This window comes from Leucoraja erinacea, unplaced genomic scaffold, assembly GCF_028641065.1.
Source record: "Leucoraja erinacea ecotype New England unplaced genomic scaffold, Leri_hhj_1 Leri_555S, whole genome shotgun sequence".
In the NCBI taxonomy this organism is placed as follows: Eukaryota; Metazoa; Chordata; class Chondrichthyes; order Rajiformes; family Rajidae; genus Leucoraja; species Leucoraja erinaceus.
In genome coordinates this window covers 51,827-66,839 of record NW_026576460.1, presented here as the reverse complement: position 1 = coordinate 66,839, position 15,013 = coordinate 51,827, and the positions used below count along the sequence as shown (strand labels likewise).

Sequence of the window (15,013 nt, the reverse complement as noted above, 5' to 3'; positions counted from 1 at the left end):
AATTTATTTGTCACTTGAACCTCATAGAGGCTCAAATCAAATGTTGTTTCTACAGTCATGCACACATGAAAAAAAAGACCCAAGACACAACACAATTTACACAGACATCCATCACAGCGCATCTCCTCCTCGCTGTGATGGAAGGCAAAAAAACATATCTCTCCCCTGCACTCCCCATTCCTCTCCCGATGTCAGAGTCAAAGCCCCCGGTGGGCGATGGCAATTGTCCCGCGGCCATTAAAGCCACGCCGGGCGATGCAAGGCCATGCTCGGGGTCTTGTTGTTGGAGCCCCCAGCGGGCTCTAGCAAAGTCCCACAGCCGTTGAAGCTGCGCCGGGCGATGATGTAAGGCCCCGCTCCAGGTACTCCTCGACCCCGCGACTCGGGCGGGTGAAGTCGCCGTTGCAGAAGTCTCGAAAAGCGGTCTCCCAGCAGGGACCCGCGGGCTCCCGGTGTCACTGTCTGCCAGACCTGCGGTAAGCCTCCGAATCTCCGGGGGTCGGGTCACAGCAGAGCGCCACCACCGCTCCTCCCGCTCCGGACTCGGCCAGCTCCATGATGGTGAGTAGCTCCGCAGCTCCGTGACTGGAGCCCCAGGACGTTCCTGCTGGAGGCCGCTCCACGTTGCAGCCCCAACGACAACGGAGACCCGACAGGGAAAAGGTCGGGTTGTCCGTGCAGGGGAAAGATTTTAAAAGTTTCCCCCCCCCACCCCCCGCCCACCACACATACATACACACACACATACCCCAAAAAAATAATAAAAACAACATTAAAACGGGACAAAAAATAACAAAAAGACAAACGGACTGCAGAGGCCGCTGCGACGTGAGTCGCGCCGCCCACCAAAGTGCCAGCACCGCGATTTAATATGATCATGGCTGATCATCCAAAATCAGTACCCCGTTCCAGCTTTCTCCACATATCCCTTGATTCCATTAGCCCGTAGAGCTAAATCTAACTCTCTCTTGAAATCATCCATTGAATTCAAGTCAAGAGAGTTTTATTGTCATGTGTCCCAGACAGGACAATGAAATTCTTGCTTGCTGCAGCACAACAGAATATGGAAACATAATACAGAACGGGAGATAAAAGTTCAGTGTGTCTATTGACCATAGACCATATATACACAATAAATAAACAGATAAAGTGCAATAGCAATAATACACTGATATTGTTCAGAGCTTATTTGATGTCGTGGTTAATGGCCTGATGGCTGTTGGGAAGTAGCTGTTCCCGAACCAGGATGTTACAGAATGTTTAAGAAGGAACAGCAGATGCTGGAAAATCGAAGGTAGACAAAAATCTGGAGAAACTCAGGTGAGGCAGCATCTATGGAGCGAAGGAAGAAGGGTTTCGACCCGAAATATTGCCTATTTCCTTCGCTCCATAGATGCTGCCTCACCCACTGAGTTTCTCCAACTTTTTGTCTACCTGGATGTTACAGAATTCAAGTTCCTGTACCTTCTTCTCGATGGGTGGTTGTGCACTAGAGTGTGTGACCAGGATGGTGTGGGTGTTTGATGATGTTGGCAGCCTTTTTGAGGCAACGACTGCTATAGATCCCTTCGATGTTGGGGAGGTCAGAGCCGATGATGGACTGGGCAGTGGTTACAACTTCCTGTAGTCTTTTCCGCTCCTGGATATTCAAGCCACGATGCAGCCAGTCAGTGTGCTCTCTACTGTGCACCTGCAGAAGTTCGAGAGAGTCCTCCTTGACACACCACCTCTACGCAATATCTCCAAAGTAGAGGGGCTGATGTGCCTTCTTTATAATTGCATCAGTGTGCTGGTACCAGGAAAGACCTTCGGAAATATGCACGCTCAGGAATTTGAAGTTCTTGACCCTTTCCACCATCATCGCGTTGATATAAACAGGATTGTGGGTCCCTATCTTACCCCTTCCAAAGTCCACAATCAGTTCCTTGGTTTTGCTGGTGTTGAGAGCCAGGTTATTGTGCTGGCACCATTTGATCAATCAGTCGATCTCACTTCCATACTCTGACTCATCACCATCAGTGCCCTCCAGACGTCCACATCTGCGCCAGGTGCGTCGAGATGGGGCTCCTAAGGGATCGTGTTAAGAACCTGGAGCAGCAACTCGATGACCTCTGTCTGCTCGGGGAGAGCGAGGAGGTCATAGAAAGGAGTTACAGGGAGGTGGTCACTCCAAGACCACGGGAGACAGAAAACTTGGTCACAGTTAGGAAGGGCAATGGGCAGAGGCAGGGACTGGTGAGTACCCCGGTGGCTGTACACCTTGAAAATAAGTACTCATGTTTGAGTAAGGGTGGGGGAGACAGCCTACCTGGGGGCAGCGACAGTGGCCGGGCCTCTGGCACAAAGACCGGTCCTGTTGCTCAGAAGGGTAAGGAACAGGGGTATCTCCCTGTTCCTGCTCTCGCCAGCACGAGGAACTGGAAGCAAACCGGAGATAACCACCCTGGAGGTCCTGCTTTTTAGCAGTTTTCCGAGCTCTCTAAAGTCATGCTTTGGTCTGTTTGCTGATGACATTGTGGTGGTGGGCCTGATCTCAGACAACGATGAGAAGGCCTACCAGGAGGAGGTGGCTGATCTAGCACTCTGGTGCCAGGATAACAGCCTCCTCTTGAACATCAAAAAAACGAAGGAGCTGATCATGGACTTTAGGAGGGCACATCATCCGAGGACGTACACTCCATTGAGGATAAATGGGGATCCTGTGGATAGGGTGAACTGTTTTAAATATCTGGGAGTCCACATCTTCGAGGATATGACATGGGCATCACACGCCTCAGCACTCGTGATTAAGGCAAGGCAGCGCCTTTACCACCTCAGGCAATTGAGGAAATTCAGAGTGTCTCCGAGGATCCTCCAGTGCTTCTACGCAGCGGCGGTGGAAAGCTTCTTGTCCGGGAACATTACCATCTGGTTTGGGAATTGCTCTGCCAAGGACAAGAAGGCTCTGCAGAGAGTAGTGCGTTCGGCCGAACGCACTATGGGAACTTCACTCACCCCCCTGCAGGAACTATACATCAGGAGGTGCAACTCCAGAGCCAACAATATCATGAGAGACCCCTTCCACCCCTGCAATGGACTGTTCCAGCTGCTACTGTCAGGCAAACGCCTCCGTTGCCATGCGGTGAGAACAGAGAGGTTGACAAGGAGTTTCTTCCCAGAGGCCATTCGGACTGTAAATGCCTATCTCACCAGGGACTACCTCTACTGAACGTTTTTCCTTCCATTATTTATTATGTAAAGGTATATGTGTGTTATGATTGTGTTTATAGTTTGTTTGGTTGTTTGTCTTTTTGCACAAAAGTCCGCGAGCATTGCCACTTTCATTTCACTGCACGTCTCATATGCGTATGTGACAAATAAACTTGACTTGACTTGACTTTGAGAATATTCATCCCCCATCTTTCCGACATCGTTTGTGCTAACATGTACTACAACTTCCGGCTGTTCACCTTCGCCCTTGAGGATTTTCTCTCCGTGACATCCTGGATCCTGGCACCCGGGAGGCAGCACACCATCCTCGAATCCCGTCTGTTGCCGCAGAAACCCCTGTCCATACCTCTCACAATGGAGTCTCCAACCACCACTGCGTCGCCTGACGTCAGCCTCCTTGGTTTTGGCTCAACAGCACTTTTTGCATCGCATAATCTATCCATACACAAAACTTAAAGTGATGTAGGAACTCAGCGGGTCTGGCAGCATCTGTGTAGGGAATGGACAGACCGCATTTCAGAGCAAAACTCTTGATTAGACCCAGATGGAGAAGGGTCCTGATCACAAAAGATTCCACCCACAGATGTTCCCTGACCAGCTCAGTTCCTCCGGCACTTTGTTTCCTTCAGATTGCCCCATCCGCACTTTCTTGCATAACCTATCCACATATCTTTGCAAACTCTGTTTGTTACTCACAGCTCACTTGGACATCAGTTTTGTGTTGTCAGCGGACATGCACATATATCCCTCTGTCTTTTGATTAAATTATAAGTAGTTGAATGCGCAGATCTAACGCTTGCTGGCTGACCTGAAAAATATATAATTTCTACTATTTGGTATATTTTAATTAATCCAGATGCTTCAGACGTTAGTCAAAAACAAGCAGGATTCATGGGACAGGTATAACCAGCTGAGATCAAGTGCATCCCTGGAGGAGTTTCGGGAACTAAAGGGCCTGTCCCACTATACGAATTTACCTATAAGCTCTCCCGAGTTTAAACAAAATCAAACTCGTGGTAAGTACGTAGAATGAACGTAGTGGGTATGTCAGTGCTCTGGACGTCTCTTAGCGGCATGTAACCTTAACGGTAGGTACTCGGGAAACGCGGTAAGCTCATGAAGTTTTTTCAAAATATTGAAAAATGTCCACGAGAGCCCCGAGTACCTACGAGCGGCTATTACCGTAATTCTCCAAGTTCGAATCAGGGGAAACTCAGGAGAACTCTTGAATTACCTCGTACAGTGGGACAGGCCCTTGAGGAGTAAACTAAAAGCTGAAATCAGAAGGGCAAAATGGGGCCAGGAGAGAGCTCTGGCAGGTTGCATTAAGAACAATCCCAAAATAATTGATAAATGCATGGGGGAAAAGGATAACTAGAGAGAGAGTGGGACCTCTCAGGAATCAAAGTGGTCACCTCTGTGTGGAGCCACAGGAGATGGGCAAGCTCCTTAACAAGTATTTCTCCTCTGTATTTACTGAGGACAGTAGGATGGAGGGAATTGGAGCAGTCACTGGCAGTGTCTTGAGAGCAGTCAGGGTTACTGTCAAAGAAGTACTGAAGGTACTGTCGTGTTTGAAGGTAGACAAATTTCCAGTGCCTGATCTGATATATTCGAGGACATTGTGTGAAACGAGAGAGGAAATTGTGGGAGCCCTGGTTGAAATTTACAAGTAATCATTAAATACAGGAGAGGTGCCGGAAGTCTGGAGGGTGGCAAATATTGTACCTCTTTTCAGGACGGGCTGCAGGGAAAATGCTGGGAACTATAGGTCGGTGAACTTAACATCTGTAGTTGGTAAGTTACTGGAGAGTATTCTGAGGGATAGGAGAAACAGGCATTTGGATGAGAAAGAGCTGATTTGAGATAGTCAGCATGGTTTTGTACGTGTGAGGTCGTGTCACTGAATGATTTTTTTGATGACGTGACCAAAAAGGTTGATGAGGGCAGAGCTGTAGACATTGTGTACATGGACTGCAAGTAATGCGTTCAACGAGGTTCCGCATGGTAGGCTGTTCTGGAAGATTAGATCGCATTGGATCCAAGGAGTGATAGCTGAATGGATAGCATATTGGCTTCATGGAAGGAAGCAGAGGGTAATGGTGGAGAGTTGCTTCTCAGACTGGAGAAGTGTGAAGTGTTGAATTTTGAGATGTCGAACAAGGGCACGACCTACACAGTAAATGGTAGGTCTCTGGGTTGTGTTGCAGAGCAGAGCGATCTAGGAGTACAGGTGCATGGTTCCACGAAAGTCGAGTAGCAAGTAGTTATGGTGGTCAAAAAGGCTTTTGGCACTTTGGCCTTCATCAGTCAGAATATAGAGTATAGAAGTTGGGAGGTCATGTTGCAGTTGTATAAGACGTTGGTGAGTTCAGTTCTGGGCACCATATTATAGAAAATATATTGTCAAGCCTGAATGGGTTCAGAAAAGATTTACGAGGATATTGCCCAGGACTAGAAGGTGTGAGCTATAGGGAGAGGTTGAGTAGGCTAGGTCTCTATTCCATGGGGCGCAGGAGGATGAGGGGAGATCTTATAGATATACACAAAATAATGGGAGGAATAGATTGGGTAGAGTATCTTGCACAGAGTAGGGGAATCGAAGACCATAGGACGTAGGTTCAAAGTGAAGGGGAAAAGATTTAATAGGTTTCAGAGGGGTAACCTTTTAACACAAAGGGTAGTGGGTGTGTGGAATGAGTTGCCAGAGGAGATAGTTGAGGCTGGGACTGTCCCATAGTTTCAGAAACATTTAGACAGGTACATGGATAGGACAGGTTTGGAGGGATATGGACCAAGCACAGGCAGGTGGGACTAGTGTAGCTGGGACATTGCTGACCGATGTGGGCGAGTTTTGCCGAAGAGCCTGTTCCTACACTGTATCACTCTATGACTCTATGTTTATTGGTCATTGATAATTATTGCATCGGTCTATGTCGAGGGGTTGAAAAGCAAATCACAGCTTTGGGAAAAATGTTTCCCAATTGTGTGAGGGAAGGGGTTTAATGTAACAGGCGGTGCTGTGGATGAGAAGAGGAAATCTAGAAACAATGAATTGCAGATGTTGGTTTTAATACACAAAAGGACACAAAGTAATGGAGTAACAGGCAGCACCACTGGAGAACATGGATAGGTGATGTTTCCAGTCGAGACCCTTCTTCAGTCTGAAACATCATAACATCCATTTTATCCAGGGATGCTGCCTGACCCGCTGAGTTACTTTGTGTCACTTGGGCACTCTGTGTCCTTTCTAGGAGAAAAAATTATTGTTCCTACAAAGTTACATTTGATCGCGTGAACTTTACGTCAATATTTAATTGTTGCCACAAGCGGAGAGAGAGTGAAAGATAGAAAGCCGTCAGAAGAGATATCCTCAGTGGGTTATCATAAATACACCACCAGTTGCTGCATTTCTGCCAGAGTTCAGGCAAAGAGGATGAGGTGGAATTTGCAATTGGCGCTGAGCTTGGCCATAAACACACTGTGCGTCCACATTTTAACCATTCGTTCCCTTGAATGTGGGTGTGATGATTTAGCTATGTGCAAACCCATCGCTGCAAGTCATGAAGTCCAAGTGGAGGTGAGTTATGAGGTTGCTGAGTTTACATGTGGAAATTGTTGCATTTACCTTTCTGTCTCTTGAAATGTGACGGGCAGTATCTCTGGAATGGGAGGATTTGGTGAGCTTCTCCTGTCGCACTGGTCCTCTCACCTAATTCTGACTGTGAGTCAGGAAATTGCGATGCAGCTATATAGGACTTTGGTTGGACCACATGTGGAGTATTCTGTGTAGTTCTGGTTGCCCCCCATTAGCGGAAGGATGGGGAGCTTACCAGAATGCTAGCTGGATTAGGGATTGGACAGGCTTGGATTGTTTCCTCTGGAGCATCAGAGGTTGCAGGAAAAACCGATAGAAGCGTATAAAATTACGAGAGGCTGAGATTGGATATACAGTCAGAACATTTTTATCCTGGATGGAAATGTCAATGACTAGACACAGTTTATAGGTGAGAGGGACAAATTATAAAGGAAACTAGACTAAGTGCGACCCATTGTGTCCCATGTTCACATGGGAGGGCTGCCCACAATATTCCACATCTCCATCAATTCTAATATTGCTGGCCAGTGGGGAAGGTGGGGGGGGGGGGGGGCTTTCCGGTGCGCTAGTATGGGTGTTGTGTGCTGAAGAGACTGATTTCCAGAAGGCTAGTATGGACATTGAGGGCCGAATGGGTTCTAGGGCTGGCAGCTGAGTCACTCAGGCCTGGTGGGCTGGCAGCTGAGTCACTCAGGCCTGGTAGGCTGGCAGCTCAGTCACTCAGGCCTGGTGGGCTGGCAGCTCAGACACTGCCAGAAAGTCTGCCCAAAACAGGTAAGAGACTCTGTTAGAGAGAAGGGGGAGAGGGTGGAGAATCAGTTTTAGACATTTTTCATCTTTTTCTGCAGATCACAGCAATGAAGCAGGAAAGTCTATCCTGGCCTGGATCTCACAGGGAGCAAATGAAGGGAATGAGAAAAATACTGGGGTGGGGTTTAATACTTGCAGAGGGAAAACTTACTGATGGGCCGAAGGGGCTCCTGGGCTAGTACAGGCCTGATGGACCAAAGGGGCTCTTTAAAAAATAAAAATAAAAAGTGAAATCTTAGGCACTTTTTCTGGACTTTTCCTGTCCTGGCACGGGCCTTTTGGGCCAAAATGCACCTCCTGGGCTACTACAGGCATTTTGGGCAAAAGGGACTGGTTTATCGGCTAATTGGGGGCATCTGGGCCAAAATTAGTGCTTTCAGGCAGGCCAAACAATAGACAATGTAGACACTAGACAATAGGTGCAGGAGTAGGCCATTTGGCCCTTCGAGCCAGCACCGCCATTCAATGTGATCATGGCTGATCATCCCCAATCAGTACCCCGTTCCTGCCATCTCCCCATATCCCCCTGACTCCGCTATTTTAAGAGCCCTATCTAGCTCTCTCTTGAAAGCATCCAGCGAACCTGCCTCCACTGCCCTCTGAGGCAGAGAATTCCACAGACTCACCACTCTTTGTGAGAAAAAGTGTTTCCTCATCTCCTTTCTAAATGGCTTCCTCCTTATTCTTAAACTGTGGCACCTGGTTCTGGACAGGCAGTCGTCACAGTGAGGTATGTTGATTCCACTGTAGTGGATGTTTATGGTAAATTGTGTTGGTTGTTATTAAATCGTTGTTTTTGCAATGTTGATTCCACTGTAGTCGATGCTTATGTTAAATGGTTGTGTTAAATTAAATCGCTGTTTTTGCACAATAAATGCAGAGTTGATCTTAAGATTCTTGAGGGTTGTTTTAAAACAAGACAATATTTGTTAAATATATAAATATGTCAAAGTTTATTAACTATGGCGATAGATGTGGCCCTCCAACCACTCACAGACACGGGACCCGGCCCCTAGGCAGAACCGGGTTTCTGACCCCTGCTTTAAATAATGGTTTCATTTTAATTCTAGCTCTTTACCATTCATGGCGATGATGATAACTGGAATCAATATGATTGGTCGAAGATTACAACAATTGCAGTCAAGGATTATGCTGACATTGAAATATTCTGTGCTGCCCATGCAAGAAATGTTCGTGTTGTCTTGAATGGTAACGTATTTTACCACAGAAAACCAAATGAATATTTGAAAATTACTTTCAAAAGATCTAAGGGTCAATTAACAGAGGTGCTTTGGATGTGTATAAATTCTGGTAAAATTGAGCAAATCTTTTATTGATATCATTAGGTAGTGTTAATAATTCCCCTCTATCAGATTTAATCTTTAGAATTGCATGATCTTTTTCCTGCTTTTTCAGTTGGCGTGCTAAAAATTTATGGGGTTTATCCCCAAATTCGAAATGTTCTTGTTTTGTAATTTGGAATAGTCTTATAACTTTCTCTGACAATAATTTATTTAGTTTAAATTTCAGTATTAAAATTTTATTATGTTTCATGATATATTATGATCCATAGTTGGATCTTTAGCATTATCTATATCTAGTTGTCTGATTTGTTCTTCTAATTGTCTTTGTTCGTTCTTATTCTTTTTGTTTTGAAAGGCTTGATATGAGATAATGACTCCTCTAATAAATGCTTTGAAGGATTCCCATAGTAAGGTGGGCGATATATCTGGTGTATCGTTTGTCTCAAAAAATAGGTCCATCTGTTTTTTTAGATATATACTCCCTTGTGGGTCTTTTAGAATTTGCGAGTTAAACCTCCAGAACGATTTGTTCGTAGACATTTCTTCTAATTTTAAAACGGAAGTTAGCGGGGAGTGATCTGAAATCGTATTGGTGTGATATTTAGGGTTCATAGTATAAGTGATTAGTTTTGTATCCACTAGAAAATAATCTATACGTGAATATGTTTTGTGTACCATTGAATAAAACGAGTATTCCCTTCCAGTCGGATTCGCGATCCTCCAGACGTCTGCTATATTTGTATTTTTTATATATGTATTTAAGAGTTCACTAGTTTTAGATTTCATATTACCTCTTTGTTTTTACATCGATTTATCTAAGTACAGGTCTAAAACACAGTTGAAGTCTCCTCCAATTATAACATTTCGGTAGTTAAATTCTGCGATTGTATTCAGGATTTTATTGAAAAATTGAGGATTATCAAAATTGGGCGCATATATATTTACCAACGTGATTGACGTGGCATGAATCTCTCCTGTAACTATAAGATAGCTCCCTTCCTTATCTGATATAATGTTCTTTGATTTAAATGGTATTCCTTTGCGAATAATAATTGCGGTGCCTCTGGATTTCGAAGTATGTGAAGAGTGATATGTTTGGCCTATCCAATTCGCCCTCAATTTCATCTGATCTTGGTGTTTAAGATGCGTTTCTTGTAGAAAAGTAATGTCTGTGTTGTATGATTTCAACTGAGCTAGTATCTTGCCCCTTTTATTTGCTTCATTAATACCCCTTGTATTCCAGCTACAAAGTGTGATTCCTCCCATTTTCTTTTGTTTATCATCTTGCATTTTCGCTGATTTTAATACCCTTATTTATTATGGTGCATCCATACCTCAGGAGTCTGGATATTTGGGGGCCATTTATATTACTGACTTCCTTTGGTAGATCCCTTTTGCAATTGTCCTTGAAAAAAAAACACATAGTTGTGACATATTGTGATTTTAAAAAAATTGAACAAGTAAAATTACAGTGTCTGTGGTATTTGACACTGTAGTCAGTGTCCCACATGTCTGTGGGATTCAACATCTATTCGACTTCCGATGTTGATGCTATACATTAGCTCCGCTCCCTTTATTACTCTTAACCTAGGAGGGCGGTACCATTTCAAAATCAGTTATATTTCACCCAATTCCACTATATATATATTTCATAAGACTTATCAAATTATATATCTAACACTTTTATCTACTAATTATTTATAGTTAGTTATACCTTTGATAATAGTAAGCTGTCGACTGAAAGGGTTAACCAGAATCAGGCTCCTGGAACTATGCCAGGTGCCTGAGTCTCCTCCCTTCCCCACACGAAATACACAGCACTTAAACTTTCAATATTATCTACGTTAGTTCTAAAATTTGTTATTTATTATTTCTTTATCCCTGCTTAACGGTCTCGCTCTATATACGGGATGGTCATTTATAACGCATTATTACATTTTGCCCATTATATAGTTCAAGTTAGTTTCCATTTCTATTTCTATATTAGTATTGTTAATTATAGTTAATTCTCTATATTTTGTAAAACTATTTTAAGATCTTAAACCGCCATTTGTCCTTGTGATGTGTTCCACATTCAGCTCTCCTGTTCGTCTCTCCGTTGTTTATCAGTCTTTACTTCATTTTGAACAAAGAATGTCCTTGAGTTAAATTCCAAAGCGTCCGAAGGAGATAAGGTGTCTAGACCAGCGCACGTGGAGATGCTCTTCCATTTTAAACTTTTTGAAAATGGTGTTTCTTCCCTTATCTTTGGGTGTTCTCTGTGAACTAATAAAAGGAAAGAATTTGTCCATACCGTCCCACTGCCTTCATTAATCCTCTATTTCTGCCACAATCTCTTGGGCATATTTATAAGATACGTCCGGATTAGTGAAAGATTTCTCTTTTCCCTCGCTAATAGACAATAATAAAGTTTCAGAATTCCTGGACAATTGTAACCTTCCAAAACTAGAATTGAAGGAACAAGATGAACTGGGAGCACAAATTACATCTAAGGAAATAGAGACACAATAAACACACTAAAGAATGGAAAAACACCAGGACCAGACGGATTCAGTCATGAATTTTATAAATGTTTTTACGATATAGTTACACCACGTTTACAGAAAATGTATACATATGCTTTTAAAGAAAAAATCTTACCTGAAACACTAGCCTTTCAGGTTAAATCTTACCTGAAACGATTACATTGATACTTAAAAAAAGATAAAGATATAGAAGAACCAGGCTCATATAGAGCTATTGCTTTGTTAAATACGGATCAAAAAATATTAGCGAAAACACTAGCTAGAAGACTAAGTAAATATGTTAGTAAATTAATAAACGAGGATCAAATGGGATCTATACCTAAGAGACACTCATTTAATAACATGAAACGTCTGCTTAACATAATGCATTCACACAAACCTCAAGAACAAGAGTTATCTATCATTTCATTGGATGCAGAAAAAGTGTTTGATCAAGTAGAATGGGATTATATGATTAAAGTATTGCAAAAATTTCAAATGTGAGAGAACTTCATTGCATGGATTAAATTATTATATAACAAACCTACGGCTAGAATATTAACTAATAATATACTATCTACGAAATTCCAATTATCGAGGGGCAATAGACAAGGATGTTCATTATCACCGCTGTTATTTGCTCTGGTAATTGAACCTTTAGCTGAAAAAAATCAGAACACACCCGGATATTTACGGTTATAATACAAAATATTCAAATAACATAATATCTTTATATGCAGACGATGTACATCACAAAACCGCAAATCAGTATACCAAACATATTAAATCTAATTGAGGACTTTGGATCTTTCTCAGGATACAGAATGAACTGGAACAAAAGTGAAATTATGTCGATAAAACCGAAAGACTCAACACATCTCTTAAAATTCCCCTTTAAAATAGCCACAGAAAAATTCAAATATTTGGGAATTGAAATTACACAAACTATCACGCTATGTTTAACGTCAATTATAGTCCCTTACTTAAGAAACTAAATAATCTAATCAAATTCTGGAAAACACTCCCGATGTCTTTAATAGGTCGAATAAATGCTATAAAAATTATCTTTTTACCACAAATCCTATATTTATTTCAATCAATACCTATATATCTTCCAAAAAAGTTTTTCAAAAAATTGGACTCAGACATTACAAATTTTGTATGGGATTATAAATCCCACACAATACAAAGAACACACCTTAGTAAACCAAAAGAGATGGGTGGTCTAGCGCTCCCTAACTTTATGTAATATAATTGGGCAGTAAATATTAAAAATATGATTCACCTGCTGGACAACTCTGCCCAGCAGGTGGACTGGATTGTAATGGAGAGAGAGGACTGCTCTCCGTGTAATACAGGAGCGACTCTCCTCTCACCAATGAATCTGAATAATAAAAATTACAACAAAAATCCAATTATACATAGCACAATTAGAACTTGGAAACAAATAAAGCAGAATCTAAAATTAAGAAATCCATCTCTTTTAATGCCAATAGTCAATAATCCGTCGTTTAAACCTTCAATTATAGATAAATCATTTACACAATGGGAAAGAATGGGAATCAAAATGCTCGGAGACTTGTATGAATTTGGAAAATTATTATCATTTCAATAATTACAACTGAAATATAATTTGAGAAATAATCAATATTTTAAATATCTTCAAAACCATGACTATCTGAAAAAATACACAAAAGACTATCATAACATGCCTCCAGACTTACTGGATGAAGCAATGAAGACAAAGGCTGAATCAGCAAACCTAATATCATACTTATACAACACTATTTTAAATATAGAAATACCTACAACTGATGGTATTAGAAGAGACTGGGAACAAGAACTAGCTATAAAAATTTCAAACGAGAGCTGGGATAAATGCTCGATCAACGTACGACATACTCTAATTCAATTCAAAACATTACATAGACTATACTATTCATAAACCAAAATAAATAAACGTTTCCCCAATGTCTCACCCATTTGTGACAAATGCCAGTCTCAAGAAGTTACCATAGCGCACTCTTTTGTTTTTTGTATAATTTTGTATAATATATTCCAAAAATTCTGGAACGAAATATTTGAAATCTTCACAAAATTATTTAGAATAAAACTTGTACCAAAAGCAGAATGGATTATTTTTGGAATAACGGAAGGTAGCCCCGAACTAAACGTGTTTCGAAAGAACCTACTTAATTACGGGCTAATAATGGGAAAAAAGCTTATACTCAAATTCTGGAAAAATGCTCCTATACCAACAATAAAAATGTGGATTTCAAACATGTTCGAAACATTACACCTGGAAGAGATGAGACTCCTCCTAGCAGGCACTTCCAAAAGACGTGGTCTGCATTTATGGAACTACTACAAGCATAAGGTGCAATAGTAATTTAAAAAATAAATGGCGCTAGGATCTGGTAAGGGGGGGGGGGGGGGGGGGGTAAAAAATACGATTGGTATATCCTTTTTTGCGGAGTTTTGTGTTATAATAGAGCGATTGTTTCTCTTTTTTTTTTTTTTTTTTCCAGGGTCTATTTCCTTTCTTTACTTCCTTCTCTAACTTCTTTTCTAAGGGGCTTTCTTTTCCCAACACTTTCCTGCACCTTCACGACTCTTTTTCACTTTCCTTACTTCTTTTATTTCTATCTTTCTTAAAGCTTAAAAAATGAAGTGGTACAACAAATGTAATAAGATATATGTGATGTGTATTACTGTACTTTATTGTACTTCTAATAAAAATATTAAAATTAAAATAAAAAAATTAAAAAAAATTAACAGAGGTGCAGAATTTGTGGGTAGCTCAGCAAGTTTTATTACTTAGACACAAGGGGCAACAGATGCTGGTTTACCAAAAAATCTCACAGTTGGCCAAAGTGTGTAAGAATGAACTGCAGATGAAGGTTTACACTAAACGCCACCTATTCCTTTTCTCCAGAGATGCTGCCTGACCCGCTGAGTTACTTCATCATTTTGTGTCTATTACAAAGAGCTGGAGTAACTCAATGGGTCAGGCAGCATCTCTGCAGAACATGGATATGGGTATATGATTGTCCTCCTGGACGATCTTATCTGTAGGCCTCGAGATGGCCAATCGTGGAGCCACATCTTTAGGCCCATCCAGGTCCATGGTTGGCCGAAAAGCCTGTTCCTGTGTTGTACTATTCTATGTTTTATGTACTGTGGTTGGCTGAAGTTTGTTAAATTATGGAAAGGAATAAGGAGTAATGAAAACTAAATGAATGTAGCTGCAGGAGAGATAATTTAATTGAGGAGTAGGACTGCCCATTGTCATTTCAGGCTGAAGGCAGGCAGACAGAAATATAATGTGGCAACTAATAGATTTGCTCAGTTATGATATCCCAATTGTGAGCACAAAACAGAGCAATTTCTACACAACACCAATCTTCCCTACAGAAACACTGTAACTGGCTTAGTATCTATAGAATGGTCTAAGTTGGTAAGTTGAAAAGGCTGCAAAAGAGATTCACCAGGATGTTACCTGGGTTTGCAGGCTTAAATTATTGGGACAGGTTGGATAGGCTGGGAGCGTAGGAGGCTGATTATAAACTTATTGAGCATAGGAGAGG

The 15,013-nt window shown here is 41.8% G+C and overlaps 1 protein-coding gene across 1 annotated transcript in view; it reads left to right on the top strand.

The window, feature by feature from the left end:
• The first annotated feature begins 1,669 nt into the window (after positions 1-1,669).
• Positions 1,670-15,013, top strand: part of LOC129694144 (di-N-acetylchitobiase-like) — a 31,299-nt gene continuing 17,955 nt past the window's right edge. The window contains exons 1-2 of the mRNA XM_055630862.1: positions 1,670-6,790; positions 8,689-8,827. Coding sequence (XP_055486837.1) covers positions 6,647-6,790; positions 8,689-8,827 — 283 coding nt within the window. The 5' untranslated portion in view covers positions 1,670-6,646. The remainder of the gene's footprint in view (positions 6,791-8,688; positions 8,828-15,013) is intronic.